Genomic DNA, 27,677 nt, shown 5'->3' with positions numbered 1-27,677 from the left:
TGAAACCAATAAATTAGAAACAAAGAGAACAATTCGAAGAATCAACAAAACCAGGAAGCTGGTTCTTTGCGAAAATCAGCGAGAGACAAACCATTAGCCAAACTAACTAAAAGACAGACACTATCCAAATTAACAAAATCAGAAATGAAAAAGGTGACATAACAACAGACAGTGAAGAAATACAAAGAATCATAAGATCCTACTTCAAAGGCATATATGCCATAAAATTTGAAAATCTAAGGAAAATGGACAATTTTCTTGATTGATTCCACTTGCCAAAGTTGAATGAAGGTCAGATAATACAAGCTAAATAGTCCCATTTTCCCTATAGAAATAGAAGCAATCATTGATAGTCTCCCAACCAAAAAAAAAAAAAAAAAAGCCAAGGGCCAGATGGTTTCAGTGCAGAATTCTACCAGACCTTCAAGGGTGTGCTAATACCGATACTCTTCAAGCTACTCCAAAAGATAGAAACAGATGGAACATTACCAAACTCATTCTATGAGACCACGGTCACTTTCATATCTAAACCTCACAAAGACTCAACAGAGAGAATTTCAGACCATTTCTCTTATGAGTATTGATGCAAAAATACTCAATAAAATACTTGCAAATGGAATACAGGAACACGTCAAGGATATCATTCACCAGGACAAGGTAGGCTTCATTCCAGGCATGCAGGGATGCTTTAATATACGGAAATCCATCAATGTAATCCACCATATAAACAAACTGAAAGAAAAAAAACACATGATCACTCCTTAGATGCAGAAAAGTCATTTGACAAAATCCAATACCCATTTATGTTTAAAGTTTTGGAGAGATCAGGGATCCAAGGCACATATCTAAATATAATAAAGGCTATATACAGCAAGCCAATAGCCAACATCTAATTAAATAGAGACATAGTCAGGGAAATTCCTCTAAAATCGGGGACCAGCCAAGGCTGCCCACTCTCTCCATATCTCTTCGATATAGTTCTTGAAGTTCTAGCCAGAGCAATAAGACAACAAAAGGAGATCAAGGGCATCCAAATGGGAAAGGGGGAAGTCAAATGATCCCTATTTGCAGATGATGTGATAGTGTACATAAGTGACCCCCAGAATTCCACCAGAGAACTCCTACAGCTGATAAACACCTTCATTAAAATGACTGGATGCAAAATTAACTCAAAACAGTCAGTAGCCTTCCTATATACAAATGACAATCATGCAGAGGAAGGAATTAGGAAAACTACACCCTTCACTATAGCCACAAGCAATATAAAATATCTAGAAGTAACTCTAACCAAGCAAGTGAAGGACTTGTTTGAAAAAACTTTAAATCTCTGAAGAAAGAGATTGAAGATGACATCAGAAGATGGAAAGATCTCCCTTGTTCATGGATCTGGAGAATTAACAGTAAAAATGGCCATCTTACCAAAAGCAATTTACAGATTCAATGCAATCTCTATCAAAATAGCTACACATTTTTAAAGACATTGAAAGATCAATTCTCAACTTCATATGGAAAAACAAAAAACTCAGAATAGCTAAAAGAATCTCGTACAATAAAAGATCCTCCAGAGAATCTCCATCCCTGATCTCAAGCTGTACTGTCAAGCAATGGTAATTAAAACAGCATGGTACTGGCACAGCAATAGGCTGGTTGATCAATGGAATTGAATTGAAGACCCAAAAATGAATCTACACACATATGGACACTTGATTTTTGACAAAGCAGCCAAATCTACTCAATGGAAAAAGGATAGCATCTTCAACAAATGGTGCTGGTCTAACTGGATGTCTACATGTAGAAAAATATAAGTAGACCCATATTTATTACTATGCACAAAACTCAAGTCCAAGTAGATTAAAGACCTTCGACATAAAACCAGAGACACTAAATCTATTAGAAGAAAAAGAAAGGGAAGAGCCTGGAACTCATTGGCACAGGAGACAACTTCCTGGACAGAACTCCTTAAGGTCAACAATTAATAAATGGGACCTCATGAAGCTGAGAAGCTTCTGTAAGGCAGAAGAGACTGTCAACAGAACAAAGCGACAGCCTACAAACTGGGAAAAGATCTTTACCAGCCCTACATCTGACAAAGATCTAATATCCAAAACATGTGAAGAGATCAAGAAATTAAACACCACCAAACCAAATAACCCAATTAAGAAATGGGGCTCAGAATTAAACAAAGTTCTCAATAGAGGAATATTGAATGGCTGAGAAACACTTAACGAATGTTCAACGTGCTTAGTCATCAGAGAAATGCAAATCAAAATGACTCCGAGATTCCATCTTAAACCCATCAGAATGGCTAAGACAAAAAAAGCTCAAGTGACAGCACATGCTGGTGAGGGGAGCACTCCTTCATTGCTGGTGGGAATGCAAACTTGTACAACCACTTTGGAAATCATTCTGGTGCTTTCTCAGAAAACTGGGAATAGGCCTTCCTCAAGACCCAGCTATTCCACTCCTTGGAATATACCCAGAAAATGTTCCACCACACAACAAGGACATATGCTCAACCATGTTCATAGCAGCCTTATTTGTAATAGCCAGAACCTGGAAACAACCTAAATGTCCCTCAGTAGAAGAATGAATAAAGAAACTGTGGTACATTTACACTATGAATACTACTCAGCTATTAAAAACAAAGAAATCCTGAAATTTGCAGGCAAATGGAAGGAACTAGAAATGATCATACTGAGTGAATTAACTAACCCAGACCCAGAAAGACTCACATGGTATATACTCACTTATAGTTGAACACTAGCCCAAAAGGGATGTCTCATGAAAGTCTTCACTTACAAGGAGATTGGGATAGATGTGGGGACCTCCTATTGGGACTCTAGGTGAGAGAAGTATTGGAGAATGGGGAGATAGAAGGATCTAGAGGGTCCTAGAAACCTACAAGAACATGATGATGGGCGGATCTGGACCCAGGGGGTTCTGCTCAAACTACTGCACCAAAAAAGGACAATACATGCAGTAAACATTGACCCCCCTACTCAGATCTAGCCAATGGACAGGACATTCTCCAGAGTTGAGTGGAGAGCAGGGACTGACTGACATGAATTCTAGTGCTCCATATTTGACCACTTCCTCGTGGTGGGGAGGCCTGGTGGCACTCAGAGAAAGGATGAGCAGGCTGCCAAGATGAGACTTGATAGGCTGTGACTATATGGTGGGGGAAAAGGTCCCCTTCTGTCACAGACCCAGGGGAGGGGAATAGGGTGAAAGAAGGAGGGAGGGAAGAACAGGAGGATACAAGTAAGGGGATAACAATTGAGATGTAATCTGAATAAACCAATTAAGTAAAAAGAAAGACAGACCATTTTAAAATACTCAAGCAATAAGGAGGGAAAGGCAAGTGGATCTTTGTGCATTCAGGGCCATCCTGGTCTGTGTAACAAGTTCCAAGCCAGCCAAAGCTACACAATGAAACCTGTCTCAAAAAAACAGAAATAGTCAAACAAGTGCCCAGTTGTAGTTTTAGAAGACATTCTATGTAATAAAGGTCTTACCACGGAGGGTGGGATGAGTCTGTGGTTCCCACAGGGGATTCTAAAAAATTGCCCTGTATAGAAATGGGCAGATGCCAGTGACTTCAAAGGCAAGCAGCATGTGGCAGTTTTGGTACCTGTATTTAATTGTTGTATTAGAAACCTCTGCTTGTCATATGTATACTCAGTCTTGTATTGGACATAGTTTGATATAAGAAATTCTTAGAGATTCCACATATGGCTATGTATTTAATTCCATAAATCTAATTTTATTGCCCATGGAAATGTCTTAATAGAAAAATGTATAATAATCTCCTTTATTCAATACAGCTGATATTCACTTGAAGCCTATATACACATAAAAATTGCTAATGGCGGCCTTATCAGCAATAGCTGCTCCCCAGTGGAGGGTCTATTGTGTTGTCTGTCTGTCTACCCATCGCTTCCATTCCAACATGGTGCTATCTTCACTTCTTACTGTCTTCATCCTTCCTTCTTTTCTGCTGCCTTCTTTTCCTTTCCCTCCCTTCTTCCTCGCCCTTATTTCTTTTCTTCCTTCTTTTCTCTTCTTGTCTCCTGGAATTTTGAGACCAGGGATCATGTAACCCACCCAGGGTATACAGACTCACTGTTTAGCTGAAAGTGTCTGTGAACTCATGAGCCTCCTTGTCTCTACCTCTGAATTGTCTTTGTTAGGATTGGTCCTTGTGTTTCTTTCCCTACCTAATTGGAAATTCTGGGTTTGTCTGTCCGTTTGTTTGTTTGTTTGTTTGTTTCCTTCTGAGCATTTTCCTCTTGAATCTTGAAACTTATATTTTGCGATGGTGAATTCTAATTGCCAGTTTAATTCAGCCTAGAGTCAATTCGGAGAAAGACCTCTGAATATATCCGTGGGGCATTATCTTGATGATGTTAAGAGAGAGGGAGACCACCCTGAATGTAGGTGGCACCGGCCCAGAGGCTGAGCCTCGGGCTGACTGACAAGGAGCAAGCACGCACCAATTCATTGCTCTCTGCTCCCAAATGTGAATGTGACGTGACCTGCTTCAGGTTCCCAGCAGTGATGGACAGACACCTGGGTCTGTGAGTCAGATAGACCTTCTTCTACCAGAGCACCTGGAAATGAAGCTAAGATGCCCTTCTCCTGACTCTCTCTGGCTAGGCTGGTTCTTTTACTGCACTGGGAATCAAACCCAGAGCTCTTGCTCATGTCAGCTCTGCCCTGCAGAATGTCCTTCTCACACTTCTTGTCTACTGGTCCTCAGTCCTTTCTTCTCACTGGGCTTTTCTTCTTTCATTGCTTATAATCTACATATTGCAGACTGTTCTCCGTCACTGCACATCTGCTGTTACATGCTACATCCTTGCACTAGTGTCCCTTCATGGTCCATGACACGTTTTTAGTCAAATAACAAATGCCTGCCAAGATTTTAACTACTTCATCTTGTATTGGAGGAGCTCTGTGATTTGAACCATTCTCCATGCTTCTTCTTAGAGTCTGTTTGTATGTGTGCAGGTGTGTGTGTGTGTGTGTGTGTGTGTGTGTGTGTGTGAGAGAGAGAGAGAGAGAGAGAGAGAGAGAGAGAGAGAGAGAGACAGAGACAGAGACAGAGACAGAGACAGAGAGACAGAGACAGAGACAGAGAGAGAGACAGAGACAGAGACAGAGACAGAGAGAGACAGAGAGAAATTGTCCATTTGCTTTTTGTCTGGACCTCATTTTTCTTGCCCAACCAAGCTATCAACTAACTACTTAACTATTGGTGTCTAATTAATCATCACTGTTTTAATTTTTACTTTCCAAATCATTTGTGTTCTTGAATGTTCCAATATCAGGTAAGCAGCTGTGATCTGCTTCGCACAGTTCGGCTTCTAAGTTGGGCCTTTGCTCTTCAATCCTTGACTCCTATGCATTATGAATTGTGGCTTGGGGGGAAGAATTGTCCCACAAAAAATTATGACTCACTTAAGGTAACTCCATAAAAGATTACACACTACAAAGCAAGTATTCTCCCTAGTAATGAGAGTGAGATGCTGTGGGCCTATTCTAACTCCCTGTCCTGGTCTTTGCTTGTTTGTTTGTTTGTTTGTTTGTTTGTTTTACTTAGTTTTGGTTTGGATAAACACATTATTTTTTACTCTCCCTCATACTCTCTAAAGCTAATCCAACCGCATGAGAATTGAACCTATAACCTTGGCCTCATTAATTTACCTTCTGTAAAATTGCCCTCTGTGGATTTATGTTCTTCTGTAACGAGATTAGGAGTGTGATTTTACTCATTCAGTAAACAATGCCAACCCAGGTTAGTGGCTACAAAACACAGAGATCGGTAGATAAGGTATTTTTCCCTAGAGGGATTAGGGTAAGTGCTCAGGTCACTACTACAAGGACAATGCGGTGGTGGCTGAAGGAGAGGTGTTCCCAGGCTGCCAACAAGTTAAGAGAAAAGGGGACGCCAGCCAGGAGGACAGGCCCTGTGAAAATGTGAGGGGCTTTAAAGAATGGGAAGGGAGAAGAAAATGCCCAGGTGTATAAATGGTCATCCAGCTCCTGCCTATGTGAGCAGAGCACCGGCTGTTACAGAGAGACAGTCAGGAGACAGTTAGTCGTAGGAAGAACTTACACATCCTGCCATGCTTTTTATTTGTGGCAGCCGCAGTGGAGACAATGTGGCATCTCTAAACACAGCAGTACTACAGTGAGAAGAAGGCCAGAGACAGAGAGGAGCCACCAGGAACTGCCAATGGCCTGAGCTAGGACATCAGAGGAGTGCACAGAAGAGGAGGGTGTGTGTACGGCTGAAATTAGTGGTATTTGGTAACCACCTAGTTTGGTGGAGGAAGAAAGCAATAACCCTAGGCATTCCTGATCTTGTTTGCTGTGTGGTTGTGTTACCCATAGTCTGAAAATATTAAACGGCACGTTTCAAAACGAAAAAGAAAAATGCATAGGTTTTTAATTACCCGCTATTCAGAGTACCACGAGGGAATTTCAGGCTGTTCTACTCCATCCGACATGGGACATAAACGGTTCTTCTGTCCAGTACTTCCACCCTGTATACTGAGCCCTCCTTGGTCACTCAGTAGCAAGCACAGTTAACAGATCTACTATAATTGTATATTACAGTGCCAATGGCTAGACATACCTTATCTTACTTAATGATGTCCCCAAAGCAAAAGAGGCCATAGCAGAGACATGACAGTGCAAAAGGTCAAAAGACAGTGGTGATGCTGCAGGGCATGTGGGAAGAATATAAGATTATTACTGTCCACTGAAGACAAAGTGGACAAAGTAACAGGATTCGAGCCTGGGTACTTCCAACATGCTAGTACCCTTCCAGCATCCCCAAGTGTGGAAAAGGAAAGCAGCTGGGTTCTGAACCCCATGTTCAGGAAGTCGAAGCAGGGTGTTATGGGAAGAGGGGAGGGAAGGCATGAGAGCAGAAGGAAGTACACAGGGCAGAACTGCTTACAGAGACTTAGACATCAGGTGCGAGCTCTTTGGAGATGTGTTCTCACGTGGGACCCTCAAGAGATGGAGGATGGAAGTGAGATGAGAGAGAGACACGGGACGAAATGTCAAGTGGATGATCAGGATGAGAAAGAGCCCGTGACAGAGGCATACATTAGATGCCTGATGAGAAGGCTCAGCCCAGCGCCAGAGAACCCCCGAGGTAGCCAGGAGCAAGGCTGAAATTCTCTTTGGGAAGATGTAAGTGAGCATGGGAGAGAGAAACGTGATATTGACTTTGATTTTCGGATATAGCAAACAAACAGCTGTGGCCTATAGTCAGTCTATGAAGGCCTAGTTTATGCTGGCTTCTCTGACATCTCAGCTGGGCTTGGCTAGCTTGTCACATTGCTTCCCTTCTGATGGGTAGGTGCTACCTCATTGTCTTTCACAAAGGCACCAGCAGTGCCTCTCAGAATTGATGACAGAGTGGCCTCCATGGTGGCTCCGGTGAGGGTGTCACTTGGCAACTCGGTATCAGGTGTTGGTTTGACGTTGTATAACGCAGCTTTCTAAGGGTATAACAAAATACAAAATTAATAAGAGGATGACATAATGAGTTTAAGCCTGTAGTTTGAGAGGTCACAGTCCACTTTCACTTGACTGTGTCATTTGGGGCCTGTGGTGACATAGTACATCACATAAGACTGCATAGTGGAGGAGGGTCGTTCACCTCTTGGTGGCCTGGAAGCAGAAATGGAAAGAGGGAGAATTGAGATCCCCCTTCAAGGGCATCCTGCAACAACCTAACTGACTCTCACTAGGCCCTGCAGCTGACAAGAGTGCCACTCAGCCTTTGGAGACTGTTCAAGATCCCAAGTATCTCCGAGGCCTTTTGAGCACTGAGCTCCGTGCCTGCCAAGGGGACAGACAGATGAAATCCACAAATGAATCTGGCCGTATACTATTCTTGTGGTTTTTGTGTAGATGGCACGGACAATAAAGGGAGCACAGGAAACAGATGACAAACCACAGCAGCATCCTTCTATGTCTATCTAGTCAGAAGCTCAGAAGAAGGGACATGGTGCTATATCTGAGGGCAGCAGGGAGGAAGCATGGGAAAGGGGCGAGGGGAGAGCGGAGGCCAGCAAGGAGCTCAGTGTTGCTCACATGGAGGGAGCATGGGATAGGAAAGGGAATAAAATAGCTCAGCAGTCATGTGCTTGCCTCCCAGTGAGGGGAAGTTTTGGAATGTTCTCCAGGCAAAGGGTAGATGAACAGAGAGTGGAAGAAGAAGAAAAGTGAGCACAAAGGTTAGCCAAGAAGGTTCTGTCGGGTTCCACAGAAGTCCTACCTCTGGCAGCTTGGGCTAGCCTGGTGCTTGTAGGCATGATCTGAACCTGGGTGTGTGCTGAGCAGAACCTAGCAGCTTGCATGTATTGTATGTTGTGTGAGCAAGAAAGACTGAGGATAAGGCCAGGTCCCCCAACACCACCACCCTCACCCGCCCCGAGCAGCTACAAATAAAGGCTTCTGCCTTGGTTGCAGGACTATTCAAACCATGACACACTAGATGGCTCGAGCTGGAGACACTTGCTGGAGACACAGCTTGGAGAGCTGTAAATCCAAGACCAAAATCAGCTTCGGTGACTTGGAGGTCCCTTGATGGAGAATATGCCCTATGCCTCTTACCTTAGTGATGATCTGATCTGCTGGCAATCTGGCCTCTAAACACATACTAGTCTCTGTCTTATAAGTATGTGAGCATGGCTTTTACTCTGTTGGTATCTGAGGCCAAATTTCCCCCTTCTGATAAAGATGCCAGTCACTGAAGTAAGTAAGGGCTCATCCAGCTCCAATGTCTTCATCAAAACCAATAAACATACTGGCAGCCCTGTCCCCATCAGGGTCACATTCTGAAGGCCTGGAGACCACGATTTCAACCTGCGAATTTAGGGGCTAGTTGTTTTCCTTAACAGACGTAGTGGTGTGTGAGACAAGCAAGCTAGGGAGCAAAGAGAAACCAGCAGAGTTGGGACATACTGAGCCAGAGGTCTAGTTAGCCACCTTGGTGCAGGTGCGAGGAGTGTCTCAAAGTTCTGAAGGTGGGCAGTTGGAAATCTCAAGACACTGAGGATATTTAAAGCCAAGAAACTAGATGAGTTCACAGCAGGAAGAAGTTTGTCCAGAACAGAGAAGAGTTCCAAGAAGACTGAAGACTAAGAGACCAGTAAAAGACCGAGACACGCAAAGATGTTGAGTAAAACCTCACATAGGACCTCAGTGGTCCGGCCCTTGCCTTAGACATGCAAAGCCGAGCCCATCCCCAGCGCCACAAAAGCAAACCGGACAAACCCGCACGCACATGCTTGTCATAGTGCGAAGGCAATTACATTTTAATGATTATTTTACATTATATTCTAAATATTTGCGGTTGCGGCTCTTCTCTGAAGTGTCCTGTGTGTCAGGCTGGGCACGGATTGAGTTTTCCCAGCCAACCTGTTGCAAAGCTGCTGGTGCTCAAATGGAATGTTTTGAATGCCATAAAGGAGTCAGAGGGCACTAATAAAAGTAATAAAGAGCACTTTTCTCAGGAGGAGAAATGGCTTTGGAGAACTCTGTTTCAGTCCTTGATTTAAGAAGGAGTTTTCTATCAAGGCAGTCATGCTATGGTGGACCGAGCAGCTGACCGTTCCTTGAGCTGTTTTTGGCGAGAGGGTTGTTCATACACTGAAAAGTGGTTTCAGACAAATGTACTTTAACATGATTTTACCAGGCCTTAGCAAATTTGAGAAGCAAAGGACCGTGACAATGACATGAGCCTTGTGGCCTTTTAGTGTGTTTACTTTGAGTGCTTTTTTTTTTTTTTTTTTTTTTTTTTTTTTAGTTTCGTGCCTGCTGTGTCACACTGAGTCACAAGTCTGTACAGTTCGGGTGAGCGCTGAGGAGGTAGCGGCCCTACCCAGTCTTCTGAGCATGCCCAGTGCAGTCTTCTTAGGCACTGCACATTCTGCTTCCCTTCCCTCCCCCCCACCCCCGCCACCCCCACCCCCACCCCGTTTCCTTAGCATGCTTCACTGTTCAACTCAGCTGCTGTGTTTGCGTAAATGTTCTCCTGACTCCCACATCCCTGCCCTCCACTGGTGTGTTCTTCCCTGGGAAAAGCGTTTTTTCCTGCTATCAGCATTCCTTACTTAACCATGTTCCTTGTGTAGGTTTGAGGCTGGGTCGTCTTTACCCCATCCACTTTGGCATTGGTCAGTTGGTGGTGTCCTTGTTTCACCTATGCATGGGAAGTCATGTTGGTGAAACTTTATGGATATAGCTTCTGAAATAGTCTCATAGACAAAAAAAAAAAAAAAGGAATGTGTTCATATGTGAGTTTTTGCCTTTCATCTTAACTATACACCCTTCTTTTCTTATGTGCACATGTGCATTCATACTTATATGTGTATAGGTAGGAGTGTATGTGAACGCACTCATGTGGAGGCCATAGGTTGGTGTCAGCTGTCTTCCTCCATCACTCTCCAGTGCACGCACATGTGTGTGTGTGTGTGTGTGTGTGTGTGTGTGTGTGTGTGTGTTTGCTTGCCTTGGCGGGGTCTGTCACTGAACCCAAAGCTTCCTCTGCCTTTGAGTCTAGGATTACAGGCGGGCTCTGCATTTATGTGAGTTCTGGGGATCTGAGCCCCAGGCCTCATGAACGTTCAGCAAGTGCCTTGCATGCTGAGCTTTCTGTCTCTCTCTCTGGCCAGTACGCCAACCATTCCTGATGGCCCCACCCCACTGGTTGACATGGCTTTACCTTCTTTTTTTTTTTTTTTTTTTTTTTTTTTTTTAGTCATTCAGCATGTGACCGTGGCAAACAGAGTCTACACAAGGGGCCAAGATTGTGGGAGGTTTGGACTGCAACTGAGCAGGGCAGGAGGTGCGCGTTGCCACGACGTTACTGAGAGCTTGATTTCTCTCCCCAGCTCGACTTTACGAAGTGTTTCTACTGGATCTTCAAGACCTTCCAAGATCTGCCTGGTGTGTGGAGACGAGGCTTCTGGATGTCACTACGGGGTAGTGACCTGCGGCAGCTGCAAAGTCTTCTTCAAGAGAGCCGTGGAAGGTAAATGCTCATGTGGGTGTTCCCTTTACGCATTCCTCTTCGAATGTCCTTTGCTTGCACAGCCCACATGGCAGTGTTAACTGGGAAATTCTTGCAGAATGTTTTTGATGTAATCTATCTGTAATGTAATGGCACCTTATCTTAAAAGCTACCAGAGATTTTTTTTTCCCCACTGAGCAGCATTTCCTAGAGGCCATTGAAGGCTCAAGCAGAGCTAGTTGGCCTGAAACATGACTGTTGTCTCTTGTTGCAGTTCAGTTTTCTTTAAGATGTGGGGGGAGAAAAATTACATGTCAGTGTTCATTCAATTCCCATGTTCTAGAATAGCTTTTTTTTTTCAGTAGAAACACAGAATCCAACTCCTCTCCTTAGTATCTCCCTGTAAATATGTGCATCTATGCAAATTAAAACTAAATGTAGGCACGCAGTCTCTGATTTAAATTATGTGCTGTTCAAAATATTTCCACATCAACCATTCAAACTCCAGCCGTGTTCTCCCCCCACCCCCTCCAAGCCCCTCTGAAGGTTTCCGTGTGGATACTATAAATGAAACGCTTGGCTGGGGTTAAACGTGTATGTGTAGGCTAGCCCTGGCTTCCATCCAGGTAAGCAAGCACTTCTCAAGTTGAAATGGTTGGTTGTACTTTCCTCTGCCCTCACTGGCAAGCAATTAATTAACACCAGACTCAGGCCAGATGGTTTTATTCATATTGAGAGCTGTCTAAGTGCGGTGAGTTCTCACTCTTACCGGAAGAATTATTTGTCGTTGGCATTTATGTCTCTAGGAATCTCCACCTGAAGACCCTGTAAGGTTTAATCCTCAGGGAAATTCATGGTGCCTCTGGGGACTTGAAAAAGCAGCGTCCGTGGTTTGCCAGAGACCACAGTTGCGTTCTTAGTTCTGCCGTGTGAAGTTATTTCACTCCTAGGCTGATTTGGCATTATTTTATTGTTACTATTTTTTATACAGTTCTGTGACTGAACCCAGGACCTCAGTCATATAGGCAAGTGCTGTCCACCGAGCCCCACCCAGCCTCATTCACAGTCTTAATTATCCCATAATATCTGACTGCAACGTAGAATTAGTAATAGGAGGTGAGTCTTTTTTTTTTCCTTCTCTCAGCATATAGATTCTTGTTACAAATGACAGATAATTCATCTCAAAGTGGCTGGAGCCCAGGGAAATTCGTTGGCCCCCATGTTGGAAAAGTCCTGACACAGACTTCGTTTTGTGTAAGCCACAGTCTTGAGCCAGGCTGTTAGAACTCCCTAGGCCGCATGGCTGTGTTCTGGCTCTCGCCTGCACATTCTCTCACGGGCTAGAGGCAGGAGTACCAGGCCCCCGTTTAAAACAGGTGATTTGTTCCTGGATGTTCCTATCAAGTTCCATGGAGCTGCTTCTGCTTGAGCGTGGCTCATCTTGCCTCTCTAGTCACCACGGGAGTTGCAGAGCCAGACAACCTGAGCTCTCAGACTCAGAGCTGGAAAAGGGCATTGCCGTGAGGAAAGCCGGAGTCTGTTGCCGGAAGTACAGAGACAGATGAGAGACCGGAGGCCAAAGCAGTGGGCCGAGCTCAGGAGTGCTGTGGAAGAGTGGGAAGAGCCAGAGGGGTCAAGCATACCGCAAGAAAATCCACAGAGTAATCTAACCCGGGCACACAGGGGCTCCCAGAGACTGAACCACCAGCCAAAGACCATGTGTGGACTCAACCTAGAGTCTCTACACATACGCAGCATGTGGTCAGCTTGGTCATCACATGTGTCCCTAACAATAGGAGCAAGGGCTGTCTCTGATTCTGTTATCTGACACTGGGTCCCTTGCCCCTAGCTGGGCTGCCTTGTTACTCCCTGGTGGAAGAGGATGCTCTTAGTCCTGCTGTGACGTAAGGTCCCAGAGGACATTGGTACCCCTTGGAGGACTCCCCTTCTCTGGGAGGAGGGAGACTGGGGACTGGAAGGAGGGGGTTATGAGTGGGACTGGACAGAGAGGAGGAAGGGGAATGGGATCGGGCTATAAAGCAGATTAATTAATTAACTAATTAATTAATTAATAGAGGAGGACATAGTGGGAAATAATAGCTGTTTGACAACCATAAAGGTATCAATCTGGTGTCCTTTCCCCTTTCCGGCATCTTCTTAATGACTCTTGGCACCTTTGACCCTAAGCTCTGCCCTCCCTCTGCTCACTAATCAGTAAGCTAAGAGACAGCAGGGTGGTGTGGCAGCTTCTGTCACTGTCGCCCATGCCTGGGCCAGCTTGGTGTCAGAACCCACACCTGGTTGTTTTCTGGGGGAAAAGGAAAGTGCTTTAGGGATTCTTGCCCGATTTGTATCAAGTAGTAGTCTTTGTGAAACTACACGAAGAATTCTTTTGTAACTAGGGTATAAATAAATGTGGGGGGGGACCTAAATATTGGTACCTCCTTTATGTTTATTAGAAAGTAGACCAATTAGGGAGATGATGAAGTTAGTTAAGTGCCTTTTAAGATTTTTTTTTTTTGTATGGTGAGCTCTGAGTGTGTGTGCATGTGTGTGGCGGGGGGGATGGGTGCACATGTATGTGTGTGCATGTGTGTGGCGGGGGGGGGATGGGTGCACATGTATGTGTGTGCATGTGTGTTGAGGTCTGTGGATGGTCATGCATTGCTAGGCAAATGTCATACCCCTGAATGAAACCTCCAGCCCTAAGACTTTCATTAATAGAGTTTATTCCATATTAAGTCAGGAATTTGACTTTTAACATTCAGCTACATCAAACAAATGTAAATTTAAAACACAAATAGCCAAAGCCCTCTTTGTATTTATATTTGTGAATTTTATATTACTTTATTATTTTACCCCCACCTCTCCTTCCCTCCAAACCCAGACCCTACCCAACTTTGTAATTTTTTTCTTTACATTTTCTTTTTTAAAAGATGTATTTGTTTATTTATTATTTATACAGTGTTCTGCCTGCATGTACCCCTGCACACCAGAAGAGGGCACCAGATCTCATTATAGATGGTTGTGAGCCACCATGTGGTTGCTGGGAATTGAATTTAGGGCCTTTAGAAGAGCAGACAGTGCTCTTAACCTCTGAGCCATCTCTCCAGCCCTTTCTTTACATTTTCATGAAAACTCTAGTCTCTCTTTTAGTTTATTCATAACAACTGCATTATTAAAGGAGTGATCAAAACACCAGGAAGAACTTACTTGGTGCCCTTAGTATGTGTGTATGTAGCTATGTGTAATGCAATGTGTACACGTACATTCACCTGTTTATTTAAATGTTTGTGTTTTTCTGATTCTTTGATAACCTTAAGCTCCTTCTTAGACTACAGTAGCAGGGGATTCAAGGCAGCAGTGGGCAGAGGAGAGGAGAGCCAATTAAAGCTGAAAAGAGGGTGGGTGTCACCGGACCAAAGAACGACCTGGAGACATTATGCCAGAGTAGACCAGATGTCACACGACATTCTCAGCTCCGGATCAGCTTGTGAATGCCCTCTGGGTTGGTCCTAGACTCACAGTTCTCAATGGGCACATGGGAGGGATCCAGTGAAAGTCCTGGATTGGATTCTGTGTGTTCAGCTGCACTGTGTAGCGTGCCTACAATGAAGCCCCTATAGCAATGCTGGTCGGAGGCAACTTTGGGTGTCACAGAGTTAAGACAACAGTGATGTCACAAACAAGAATTCTTTGGGGGCAAGACAGCCTTTCTTGCTGTCTTGCTTTATGATACAGACCAGTCAAGGCAAAATGGCTATCCCCAATAAATAAACCACAGACAGAACTAGCCCTAGAATCATGTCAACATTTTAACTTCTGGTATGAAGCTTCTAATTCTCCTTTGGGTTTTTATTCCTTCAGTCCTGCTCCAATAGTGAAATACTGCAGCTCCCATTTGTCCATGTATTTTCCATGGGGATCCCCCAATGAGCAAAGCCCTTAAGTTCTATATACTGTTTACAACCTAATTTCTCACCAGATACACAGAAGATGAGCAGTGTGCAGGAGACATGGCTCTCATAAATCACCAGATAGTTACAAGGCTCTAACAGGGAGGAGAGCTCATTGTTAAGTAAGGCCAGCTGGGTTTATGTTTCTGTAAGCAGACCTGTTGGGCTAAGGGGTCACCAACTTAGATAGCCAAATTAGGTCCCAATCTGTTTCTTTTGAAGGAGGAGACTTATACGTCCATTTCTTAAAGTGAAATTGCCTTAAGGATTTTGTTTCAGTTTAATATTTATTATTTAAATATTTATACAAACAAGCCTATGAAGTTGTACCCCCACCCCCTTTGTGTGTGCTTCACTGTGTACACCTCTTTAGATGCATTGGTTCATTGTTCTATAGGGAGAATTGTTTTTAAGGAAATGTGATAAATAATGAATTTTCCTGGCTTCTTTAAGATTAATGAGGGAACTGTGTGGGCCCAGAAGAAAGTGTGTCTCATGCGATATACTCAGGTTTTCTTTGTGTGCACTTGCAAGAGAGAAGGGTCCGAGAGTATATTAGGAAGTGTGGGTTCTGCCTGGAGGATAGACTGGACCATCGTGCCACAAAATAGAGACCACAAACTGAGGAGACACAGCCAGTCTGGAAGGTAGTAATTCAAATATTTCCCCTGGCAGTTAGCAAAATAAAATTAAGGCAATGATAAAGCAAGGTATTCATTTAATGTCCATTGGATATCTTCAATTAGTGCTATAAGAGCAGCCCTGGTGTTCCCAGAGTTGCATAAGGTTAATGCGTATCCATGTCCACTGTCACTGCTATCTCAGGCAAGAAAACCAGGACTGGCTTACAGCTTTCCCCTAGAATAGTTTCAAGACTGAATTGACTATAGTTTTGTTTTATCTGAAAGTAGGAATCGTGGAAGCTGATTCTGTTTACTGTAGCACTTTTGTGAACACCCAATTTATTAGGTACTTTTCTCTTTGTGTCACTGTGACCAAATACCTGACAAGAAGAAACTTAAGGGGCTGGTGACAGCTTTGGCTTACAGTTTAAAGGGATGTAGCACATCCTATCTAGAAAGGCGGATCCCAAGGGCTGAGATTGATAGTCCCATTGCATTCAGAAAACAGAAACTGGACAGGAAATGGAGTTGGGCTAAGATACTTCAAAGCACACCCCCAAGTGACCCACTTCCTCCAGCAAGGCCCCACCTCAAGGCCCTCCCCCCTTCTGGGGAACCAGCCAACATTCATATAAGTGCCCGCGGGGGAACATTTCGCACTCTGTCTACAGCTTCTCTCCTCTGTGTGCACATCACTTTAGTGTTAGTGGAAGATGTTTGCTGCTATGGGAACACACATGACACTTAGGTCACCCTAGAAGGTGAAGGGAAGGCTTCCCAAAGAATTGACCCAAACTGGCTATAGAAAAATTAGACTGGGCAGCACTGAGAGGAACTGAGAAAGGATGCAAAGGGCATCAGAAACAATTCTGTTACCACTAGGCAAAGTTCAAGGTGTGAGGTTATGAGAATGAGGAAGACGACATGGATTGAATCCCACTTCAGGACCGCAAGGAGGATCCTGAATTCATCCTTTAGAAAGCTGGACCCCAGGGTATTTTCATCATTGGGTGGTAAGCTGAGTGTCTCATGGGACCTGGCTGTAATGAGGTGCACTTACCAACATCGCAACAGGTGGCTACTACCATCATTCTTCAGCCAAGAGATGACCTAGGATAGACTGAAGCCGTCAGGGTTATGGGTGACAGGAGACACAAATAACAAAGGCATCTCAGACTATCATTAGCAGCTCTGACTGGAGGGGGAAAGCCAAACTCCACAGTGATTTCCCCAGACTCCATTCCTGGTGGCATTTTCAGAGGCAGAATACTCACTGGCCATGTCTTGAGGGTGTGAGAGGAAAAGGTCATTTGTTCAGCAAGCCTTGTTTCATTCCCAACCAACCCCAGGAACTGTACTCTGCATTTCTAGGACACACTGGGCAAGGATCAATGAAATATAAAGAAATAGCCAATGGGCCCTGTCTTGAGAGAACTTACAGTATACAAATGAGTTGCTTATGTACTATATCGAAAGGCTGATAGATGCTACATAACCAAGACAGAATTGCTAGCACAAAGGGAGAAAGAATGAGGCTCAACTTAGGATGCACTCGCGATGTGCGTGGAACACTCAGGTGTATCTAACAGGAAGTAGGGTGCATGGTTCTGAAGCTCAGGAGCAAAGCAAGCTTGAGAGTAAATGTTTTTGGAATCATCATCTATAAGAGCAGATGCAATTGCCTAGGACAGGGGCGCTTGGAAATGCAGAGGCTGGTGCTTCTGACAACATGCTTGGCACATGTGCATGTAAACCATTTGCCCCTGACTTCCCTTCGTGAAGTTTGCAGAAAAAGCTTAGTTGCTGGGTGTCTGCCTACACGTGACCTTCCTCGGCTTCAGGTTGCTATTGAGTCTGTGCATTTTTAATTCCAGCCTTGTTTTTATTTGTCCATGAGCACTGACTCTTGCTGGCCTTCACCTAGCCCAGAGTCCCAGACAAAATGACTTGAAAGGAATTTGATTTGCTAAACACTGTATATGCAACACCCAGCATGTGTTGACATACTGGTTATGCCATGACTATTATGTGTGTAGGGCACATCTCCGTGTAAGTCTGCATGCCATTTATCCGATTCTCCACAGTGGAAAATACTTCGCAGCAATTTATTAGGAAACAATTTGACATTGAGATGCAGGAGCAAGAAAAAAAAGTATTATCCAAATAAAGCCCATTGTAGCTTAAAATTTTTGAATCAAGGTGCATTCGTGTGGCAGGTTGGAGAAATATCACTCAAGAGAACAGAAAGTAATTTTCAAAGTTACTGCTTATGTTGATGTATTTGCTTATAACACATCTTCTCCCCCCCACAAAAAAAACATCCAATTAGCTCTCAGATTTTCATGATTAAATGAAATTTACAACAAGTGAAAAAGAAAGCAGGAGAGAGGGTAAATGGGAGTGAGGAGAAGGACAGAGATGAGTGTGTGCATTTGTCCCACGCCCTCTGCAGAGGCTGCCCTCAAACTTTACTCACAGCTTTCCCATGGGCACCGAGGATGCAGTGTCACATGACCTGCCATGGCAATCACGTGAGCAATGGAGCAACAGTGTCACCTGACCTGCCACAATGCTCACAGACTCTAGTGGAAGGAATAGATGTGAACATTCTCATGAGAAGCTTTAGCTCACATGTGTCTACCCTTTCCATCTGAACAGTAACCTGGAATTTTAAAAGTAGCTTTTCCATTGCTACTGATAGAATGTTTGATTTATATATAACAGCCTTTTTTCTTGGTTGGTTGATTATGTTTGGAGTGGTGGGGAGGAAACACTACCAGGGATCAAATCCAAGTCCCCACAAAAGCAAGCAAGTCTATCACTAAGCTACGCCCTCAATTCCCAGCCTTCTTGAATCAAGAGTCATGAGTTTGAGAAGGAGATTCTTTGGATCTGAGCTCTCTAAGCATCTGTGATGTGGAAAATGTCCACTAGTTTTGAACAAGGCCTAATGCTCTTGGCCTTCAACTCTACAAATACTAAATATTTACTGGGTGACCATTTCAGGCTCGTTATGACAAGAAGCTTATTATATTTTTTCACTTTAATCCTTATAAGAATTTCCAAGCAATGAGTAGACCTGGCTTTCTGCATGTTAGAGAGCAGTCCACTGAGGCACTTATAACCCAAGCCACTTGTCAAAGGTTACTCAACTAGAAGGAAGGAAGGGCCAAGGCTGAGAGTTGAACCCCAGATAGCTCAGATAGTCTGACACTCTGCATTTAGCATGTAAATTCCCCTTACCTCAGAGTTACCTCAGATCTCAACTATTTTTACCCATTAAAAAAAAAAAGGAGAAGAATGGCTCAGGCTTGAGGATCGGCACATTAACATTTAATAGTTATCTTGCTATATGCTAAACAATTACCTCTTACCCATTCCAACTTGAAATTCTGATTTGAATTACTGCTGCCCTAATGGTAAGGAAATTGGGTAATCTCTACTCTTTCTTAAGGAATGAATGTCGTATTTTTTACAAGTCACCATTACCATCTTAAAGTACCTCTGCAACAACTTGATATTAATCTGGTCTTATCTGAAGCTTCTATGTTTCTATATTTCATTTCCTATGTGTGATAGAAATTATATGTAGCCTCTGAGATGGCTCAAGGAAACACTAGGAGAAGGCCTTCCTTGAATGAAACTCACTTCTTAGTTGGTATGCCTGCTTTATGCAATCTAGCTCACAAGCATATCTGAGACAAGAGCCTGATAGCCCGCCTTGACATGCACATATGGTACAATTATCATCAGGCAATTTGCATGATTTAATAATCTTAAAAGTGATTAAATTTGAAAATGATGATTGCTGAATTCTCTGAAAGCCAGCGCCAGACAGAAGCAAGGGAGGCTAGGAAGAGGGGGTTGATGGGAAGATGTAAGTGAGAACCTGGGAACTTGACTCTAAAGCTCCCCCAGTTCCATGAAAGCCTGATTGACCAAAGTTAAGCCCACACCCAAGAGGTGGTGGAACTGATTAAACAGAGACCCTGGGACCCAAGGAAGAATATTGGAAGGATAAATCTCAACCTTTCTCTTGAGTACAGCAACTTTGTATGGAGTTACTTCCAGTAGGGAAAAGAGGGCAACATCGTGGCTTTGTTGGGTTTTGCCCTTGATGCTGTCTAAGTGAGGTCAGTGGCGGGTGCCACATAGAAGAAAAGACAACTGGGGAGACGCTGTGTGTTGTGTGAAGATTCTTCCTGTAGATGGAATCGACCCAGCTGGGTGGGAGGCCTGACTCAGGAGTGAGAAGGGAAAATTGGCAGGACTTAGCGGTGGCCAGTTCTGGAAAGTGATGGCCGTTTTTGACAGAGACTTGGAGAAGCTACCAGTTGGTTATACATCGGGCACAAGAGTAGAGTTTAGAGCTCCCGGAATTATAGAGAACTCATTCTCCAAAAGAGATGAAGCTGTCCAGAAAGAGAAAAGCAAAGAGGGCAAAGCTGTAAAAAAAAAAAAAAAAAAAAAAAAGCAGTCTTTCCTTGCTGATTTTTCTTGAGAGTTTAAAAATGAACAGCATGGTTAGTTCTTAGGTAGCTAGCAGTCAGTGAGCTTCCTCAGGCACTATGGCTACCTAGAAGAAAGGATAGGAAATCATGTGGAGAATTCAGAAGTCCATTGCAGGCATTGGGCCCTCAGCAAAGCAAGCCTGGCCAGCTAGGAAAGTGATGCCGGGGAGGGGGGCTACTGCTGCTCTTATCCAAATATCGCCACTCCTAAATGACCACCTTGGTATCCCCAAGGGAGCCATAATAGGATGCAGCCTACAATTGAAAGGAAAACAACCTATGTAGAAAATAAGAAAAAAAAAAGGAGTCATTCAAATTCCCCAAATTTTCACCCTCAAAGAGATACACATAGTGCATGTACACTAAAGAATTCTTTCCTATTGCTCTTCTGTCCACCCAACGACCTTCCTGACTCCTTCACCACAAGAGAGGAGCTGTTCTAGAGAAAAGCAGAGTCATGAGAAATACATTTTCTAAGAGCGTGGTTTTACCTAAGGCAGCTACTCTGAGGCAGGAACTGGAAGCAAGGCTTGCCTTCCCAAAAGATGGCTTCGGCGCCTCCCAAAGTTATCCTGAAGACAGCCGCAGGTGCGTCAGTCTCCTTCACTCTCTTCTTCCCATTGTTTCCAATACCGTGGACCAACTTCTCATCACAGGCCAGAGCAAGCCAGCACAAAGCGGTGCAGCTCACAGCCGCCACAAAGTAATGTAGACGTTTCTGTTTTGTCCTGGAACGGTCTTCTTTGGAGCCCTTTAATAAATGGAACTTATGGACTGCGACACTCTCCTACAGAAACCTTTCCCTTGAAAGCATGTCCTGTTTTTAATGACAGCAAACTCATGCCTCAGGTCACAAAGAACAATCTGTTTTTGTTTACATTTGTGGCAGCAAAACCAGAAAATACTGCAAAAAAAATTTTTTTAAATATAAATGTAGAAAGGCATACTGACGTGTCAGAAACACTGAAAACTCAGAGCGCATTAGCTGGGGGCAGACACTGTAGCCCTTTCAGAAGTTTGTCATAAATTCTTAATTGTATTTGCTTGTTGTAATGGAATCCAAACTATGGAGTTTGTAGAAAGGGAGGGGACTAAAGTGTCTTCCTTCCTCTTGTGTTGTTTTATGTTGTTTTTATTTTACGGGGTGTGCAGAGGGTCTCTGGGTAGCGTCTGCCTCCAGAGTGCTAGGATGACAGGCGTGTATCTCTGCTCTCCACTGCCCTCTCAACGCCCCACTTTGCAGGAAGAACTCACATCCCCTTATAACAACCACTTACCAACAGTGTAGTGAGAAAAGTGTTTAGCTTTTGCTCACTCAATCCCCCAACCCCACCTCGCCAAGCACCAGAGGCGGCAGTACGGTAAAGGCGGCGTCACCAGCACAGGTTCCAGCCTGGTTTTTATGGAGAGGTGCGCCAAACAGCGCCACCCGCTCAGACTGAGCGAACAATTGACCGTCTGCTTCCTCTTCTATAAACAAAAGGAAATAAATCTTGAAAGCATCTGGGCTGCCTGTCTCAGACTGAGGAAGATAAAAATGGGTGCACATATGTTTAAGTTACTTGAAAAACAATAAAAGATTGCTTCATAACCCATCCTATTAAAAAGTGCTTTCCTGTTCTTCAGAACTCAACTAGTATGTACTAGTTATCAATAAAATGGGAAATATTTATATAATTGCTAATTTACATATTGTTAAATATTTATCTTAAAGGAGTAAAAAAATACAGAAAAGCAAAGACAGTGTTCTGTTCTTTCTAGATCATAAGTCTAATTTTTATATTTAATTAAACTTACTAAGATTTATAAAATACACTGAATTTTACCATTCCACTCTGATTGGCCACCTTAGTTGGAAAATCACTGCACAATTAGTCCAGGTTGAGTGTTTTGTTTCATGTGTGTATGTGTGTGTGTGTATGTGTATACATACATATATACATTCATATAAATACATACATATATATACATATATACATACATGCATTTTTTTTCTTTTTACATTTTTACAACAGAATTCGTCACTGTGGAGCTCAGTTCAGCAGACAGAACACTGCCGTGTACAGATGCAGATAATTCCCCCTTCAGGTTGAGTTGTAGTTTATGGTAGTTACCCACCAGAAAGAGAGGCAAATCTAGAAAGCCATCTTAGTGGGAAAAAATTAACCTTGTTGATCTATGAACACGGTAGACAAATCAGAGAATTGTTGCATTTTAAAGGTTACTTGACAGAAAAAGGAAATGGATCCTGTCACCTCTGCTGAAGTGCATACATCAGAAGCATCACAGATAAATGTTTCTTTGCTTAAGTGGAAAAAACGAGGCGGCCTTCCTGTCCTGTCCCCACCACATGACATTATATAAAAGTACTGATAGGTCGTCTTCTCTTTTGTATTTGTCTGATACACTTGAAATTATACTTTAAGGAAGAAGAACAGTAAAAAAAAGAATGTTAGCTAACATTAACAAAACTCCTGTTTTTAAAAGAGGTTCAATTAAGAAATAGGATTTCAAATGGATTTAGATATTCCTTTGAACATTTTTCCCTTTAAATTTCCTTAAGTGAAATAGACTTTGAGCATATCTGACTACAGTTTCTTTGGCTATCTCCAGTTGCTACCTGGACCACAGGGAGAATGTGGCCTCTGGTACCTGGGATGCCTGCACTCACTAAACACAGGCTATAATCCTTGACTCTTAAATAATTTTTTTTAATTTTTTATTTGAATGAGTGAGTGAGTGTGTGTGTGTGTGTGTGTGTGTGTGTGTGTGTGTGTGTGTGTGTGTGTATGTGTGTGTGCGTGCGTGCATGTGGAAGTCACAGGACAACGTTCAGGCGTAGGTTCTTCCTCCCGCTTGGCTCAAGCAGCACCTCCCTTGTTTCTGCCAGCTCTCTGAGTGCTCCAGGCTAGCCGGCCCGTGAGCTTCAGGGCGATTCCTCTGCCTCTGCTGGCACCTCGTTGTAGGAGGGCTGGGACTCCAGCTGCACAAGACAGTGTCTGGCTCCTTATGCTGCTTTGTGGGCTACAGGATGCAACCCAAGACACCAGGCTTGCACAGCTAGAACTCTTACCATCTAAGCCATCTCTCCAACACCTCTTACGTAACTTTATAGTTCTTAAATTATATTTGTTTTTAAATACATTAATAATCATTTAGTAATAGAAAGCTCATGGGCATTCATTCCGTCAGTAATCACGTTTAGTGCATTGTTTTTCTGTGTATTTGTGTGATTTGGACTCTCCTGTTGCCTTGAGAAGAACAGAAATGTCGCTGTGCAGGGAAAAGTGGGTTTGAGAGAGGAGGCCTGCCACAAGTTATAGAACGCTGTCTCCTAAAAGTGCGCATCGCCTAGTGTAGGCTCACAAGAGCGCTCTCCTGACTTTCTTATCATCTGATGAGGAGGCGTCAGCTATATTCTTTCTAGAGTATATTACATGTACATACCTACTCAGTGTCAGTGAGTGGGGAGCTATTTAAGAGACCGAGGGGAAGGCGGCCTATGCAAGGGCTCGCCCTGTGCCTCACAATCTATAGGAGGAACAGTATATGCTTAAGTTCTTTTAAGATCACATAACAAAACAATCCTATAGTATGCCAAATAGATAATTCTATTCTCTCTTACAAAATTTCCTTTAAAAACACTATTTCTGGAATCTGTCTGTTAAAGCTTAACGTTTGACAACTGCCGTTACTTCAGTCCAATTGTAATTGAGACTAATGATCGGATCTCGTGTGCCTGATGCCCTCAGTTTTTACCCCATTGTAATCATAATCATAACCTCAGGAGGCCATGGACGAAATCCTGGTGTCACTCGTCATAGTACTTTTCATTGTGAAATTCAATTATGAAATTCAATTATGAGCCAAGCTGGAAGTGGGCATTGTGGGTCGCCCCGCCCCAACCCCTGTGCACTTTTGGTAAATGTTAGGCAGTATCCTAATGTTTTAATTTGGAAATATATTTGTGTGTATAATGCATTTTGATGAAATCAATCCCCATTCCATCTCCTCCAATATCTTAGGTTTTTAAAAAACGTTTTCTTTGTTTGCTTGCTTATTTGTTTGTTTGTGACAGGGTTTCTCTGTGTAACAGCCCTGGCTGTCCTGGACTTGCTTTGTAGACCAGGCTGGCCTTGAACTCACAGTGATCCTCCTGCCTCTGCCTCCCTGAGTGCTGGGATTAAAGAAACGTGCCACCATGCCCAGCTCAGTATCTTAGTTTTTAAGGAGAAATTTAACCGGAAGAATGAACGGCCTCTCTCCTAAGTACATGGTGATGGACAGAGGTGGGGCTGTAAACAGGTTTTCCTGCATGTAAGTTCTTTCTAACTGGATTTCACTACATAATACATGACTGACTTGTCATGGCCATAGTACCAGGCATCTCCCTAATTGCTAACTTGGGTAATACTTCAGTCCTCATGGTGTGTGGGAGCGTGGTGACAACACATGTTAAGTACCCCACCTGTAGAGACACTGTGTAAATGATCGCTCTTCTGCGCTGTGACTCTGTCAGGCTGGACCCAGCACGTGATATGCAAACCTTTCTATGTGGTTATGTAGTGGAATGGTCTATAAACTTAATTAAAAAATAAAGTCTTTAAAAACATATTTGGGAAACTGTAAGCCTCTGCAGCTTCCAGGTTGACTGCTTAGACCTTCCCAACGTGCTTGTAGGCTCCAGGTAGGCAACAGGGACACAATAGCTTCCTGCAGCTGGCCTTTGAATCTCTGTGGGAAGCTGGTTCATCCACCCGTTAGGAACCCAGAGATGACAGCGGGACTCCTGCCGTGACCTGTTTAATCTAATCCAGAGACAGGCTCAGATGCCTCAGGCATGTGGGGAGGGGGTTCCTGAAGGTGGGAAGCAGCCAAGAGGCAGGAAAATCCAGTGCTGCCTTGCCTGAGGCCACCACAGGCTCCCAAACCATGTGACCAAATTTATCCTGCCAATCTGAATCCCCAGGCTGGATTAAAATGTCCATTGTAAGGAGAAGGGGAAAAAAAAGTCCGTTGAATCCAAAACGATTGCATACGTGTCATTTGTTACTTGTGCGTGATGCTGAGGTTCACACAAAGCCTCGTATGTGCGAGGTAAGCTCCACCATGGAGTCCACCCGCTCCAACCCTCATCACCCCGGAGAACTGAACACTGAAGGTAGATGGACATACCAAGTATCACAAGGCAGGAGGTCCCACCCTGAAGCCACACATCCAAGCCTGGCTGTGCCTCTGCAGGGTTTTCATGTACTCTTTCTGGAATCTGACTCCCTTCCTAGCCTCACTAGCATCTGTATGTAAACGTTAGCCTCTGTCCCCTGCCTGCTCAGAGCTTGTAAAAGTATCCTCCACTGTCATCAGTCTGAATGACTTGACTGTCCCAACATATGGCCTTGGTGCCCAGAATCCCCTCCATCCTTCATCCTCCTTGACTCAGGAGTGACTTAAGAGATTCCCACCTCCGGGACCCCCACCTCCGGGAGCCCCATCTCCGGGAGGTCCTTCTGACTCCTGTGCCTGCGGTACCTGAACAAGCCTCGTCACTGATCCTGACATGCTCATTGACGTTGCTTTTGTGCTTCTCCCCACTGCACTGAGGGAATCTCTGCACTCTGACCTCTGTAGTATCTGTTCCTACAAGAAACAGTACCTAGTGTCTCACAAATGAGTGAATAAAATCTGGGAACCACCAACCCAGGTACCAGGTTATGTCGACATCACGTGCAGGTGCCAGACACTTGCTTAAATGTCTGTCTTGTATTGGATCTTAGAGAATATAGTATTTTAAATTTTAACAATGGGAGAAAATGGAAACTTGTGATCTGTTGAATTGGGTCCCAGCAGTGCACTGTAATTCAACACACAATGACAGTCTTTTGACACAGTTTCTATCTGTTACTATTTTTAAGTCCTTCTTGTGATTCTGATACTTAACTCAGTTTCGTTTCTGTGTTCATTTTTCTGGCCTTTCCTTTGTCTGGCAAAATGACATTCTGTTGTTATTGTCCCTGGAGTATTTTTGGTTGAAGGTTGATTTACTCGAACTTCCTACATTCTTACAGATGGCTTACTTAAGAAATAAAAGTCATTTTGACTCACCAGATCATCCAGTAGTAAAAATCGACTGAGGGAAAACATATTTTAGGCGTTGGGAAGCAGATAGCAAAGATAAATTAGTGTCATTTCCAGCTGTGATTTCCTAGTGTGCTGGCTTAAGCTAGGGGTGGGGGCTGGGGGGGAGGGGTTAACTGGCAAATGCATTTATTTGCAAACAGAGTTGCTACTTTCAAATAAAAATATACTAGTAGCAGACGTGACTAGTTGGGTAGCATTGATTCATGCTCAGTACTGGTTAAGAACTGACATTGTAACGTCTCTGTCTCTGGGAGCCCCGGGAAGTTTCTGGATTTTTCCTGGTGCAGTGTTTGAATAAATACAGGATCAAGTGTCCATACGGGTATTTAAACTAGGATTATCTATATACGGGATATCTAAATGAATGGCACTAACACTTTCGGAAATGAAGAAATAATTTTATTTGCTTCTTGATAGAGACGCCCACGAGGCTCTCATTCATCCACTGCTAAGTGTTTAGCTTCATACCGTGTGATTTAATCTGTAGTTTAATTCTTAAATGAAAATTATTTTGACTTCTCTATGAAAAGTAGCCAAAAAGCTCACATATCTTTGGGCAGTCCTCCAGCTTATGAAAATCACCAGACTGCCACGGCACATGTCACTAGATTGTTCATAAAAATCACACAAACATCACGGGTGAGCACTTTCCCAAAGAAGAAAAAAATCCTTCTGGTCTGTAAACCCAATAATTTTTAACTTTTGAGTTGGTGGATATGAGTGATGCCAAGAATTTTAATTATATTTCTATGTGAAGACACCTTAATCGATATTGAATTCTGTGTCTAAAGATATTAATGCCTTGAGGGTGTTATTTCTAAGTTCACTGCTTTCCTGTTCAACAGTGTAACTCCGGAGGTCTCTGGGGTCAGGAGACTGCAGGGCTGCCCTGCTGGGTCCTGGAAACACAGGCATGCCTCAGCACTCCTGTTTGCCTGGCTATCTGCCAAGAGGGACGCTGTTCGGAAAGAGGGAAATAGGGATTTCCCATCATGACTTGGCAAGGAAGGGACATGTCAGGCAAGACAGAGTGGCCGCAGGCCTAGCTGCTGACTCACCTTCAGGATTATCTTCCCCAAGAGGGAAGTAGGCTGTGTTTTAAATTGTGGCTGCAGTGTTCGGCCAACCACTGTTTAAATCTGACGTGCTTCACAACAAAGCAAACACTCCCACGTCAACAAGAGCACAATATTCTCTCAGTTCAGAATCGAATTATTCTCATGGCTCTACAGCTGTGGATAAACTTGAAAAAAAATCCATGAACTGTTCACCTGGAGTGGGTATAATCTGCGGGCGTGAACGATAAGTTAATGCAAGAATCAGGAGGAAAAACGGAACCAGATTTCAGAGTTGTGGCGTTATATCACACTCCCGAGGAAAATCAATCTCACAGGCCACGCTGCTTTTAATT

The 27,677-nt window shown here is 43.6% G+C and overlaps 1 protein-coding gene across 4 annotated transcripts in view; it reads left to right on the top strand.

Moving 5' to 3' along the window:
* NR3C2 (nuclear receptor subfamily 3 group C member 2) overlaps positions 1-27,677 on the top strand; it is a 302,223-nt gene that overhangs the window by 137,947 nt on the left and 136,599 nt on the right. For 3 of the 4 annotated variants that reach the window (XM_084755685.1, XM_084755686.1, XM_084755684.1), the window contains exon 3: positions 10,920-11,071. In XM_084755685.1, coding sequence (XP_084611811.1) covers positions 10,920-11,071 — 152 coding nt within the window. The remainder of the gene's footprint in view (positions 1-10,919; positions 11,072-27,677) is intronic. The other variant, XM_084755687.1, reaches the window with a different exon arrangement.

This window comes from Acomys minous (assembly GCF_964271855.1).
Source record: "Acomys minous genome assembly, chromosome: 14".
Lineage (NCBI taxonomy): Eukaryota > Metazoa > Chordata > Mammalia > Rodentia > Muridae > Acomys > Acomys minous.
The sequence above is the reverse complement of the archived record's forward strand: the minus strand, read 5'-3'. Positions and strand labels throughout refer to the sequence as shown.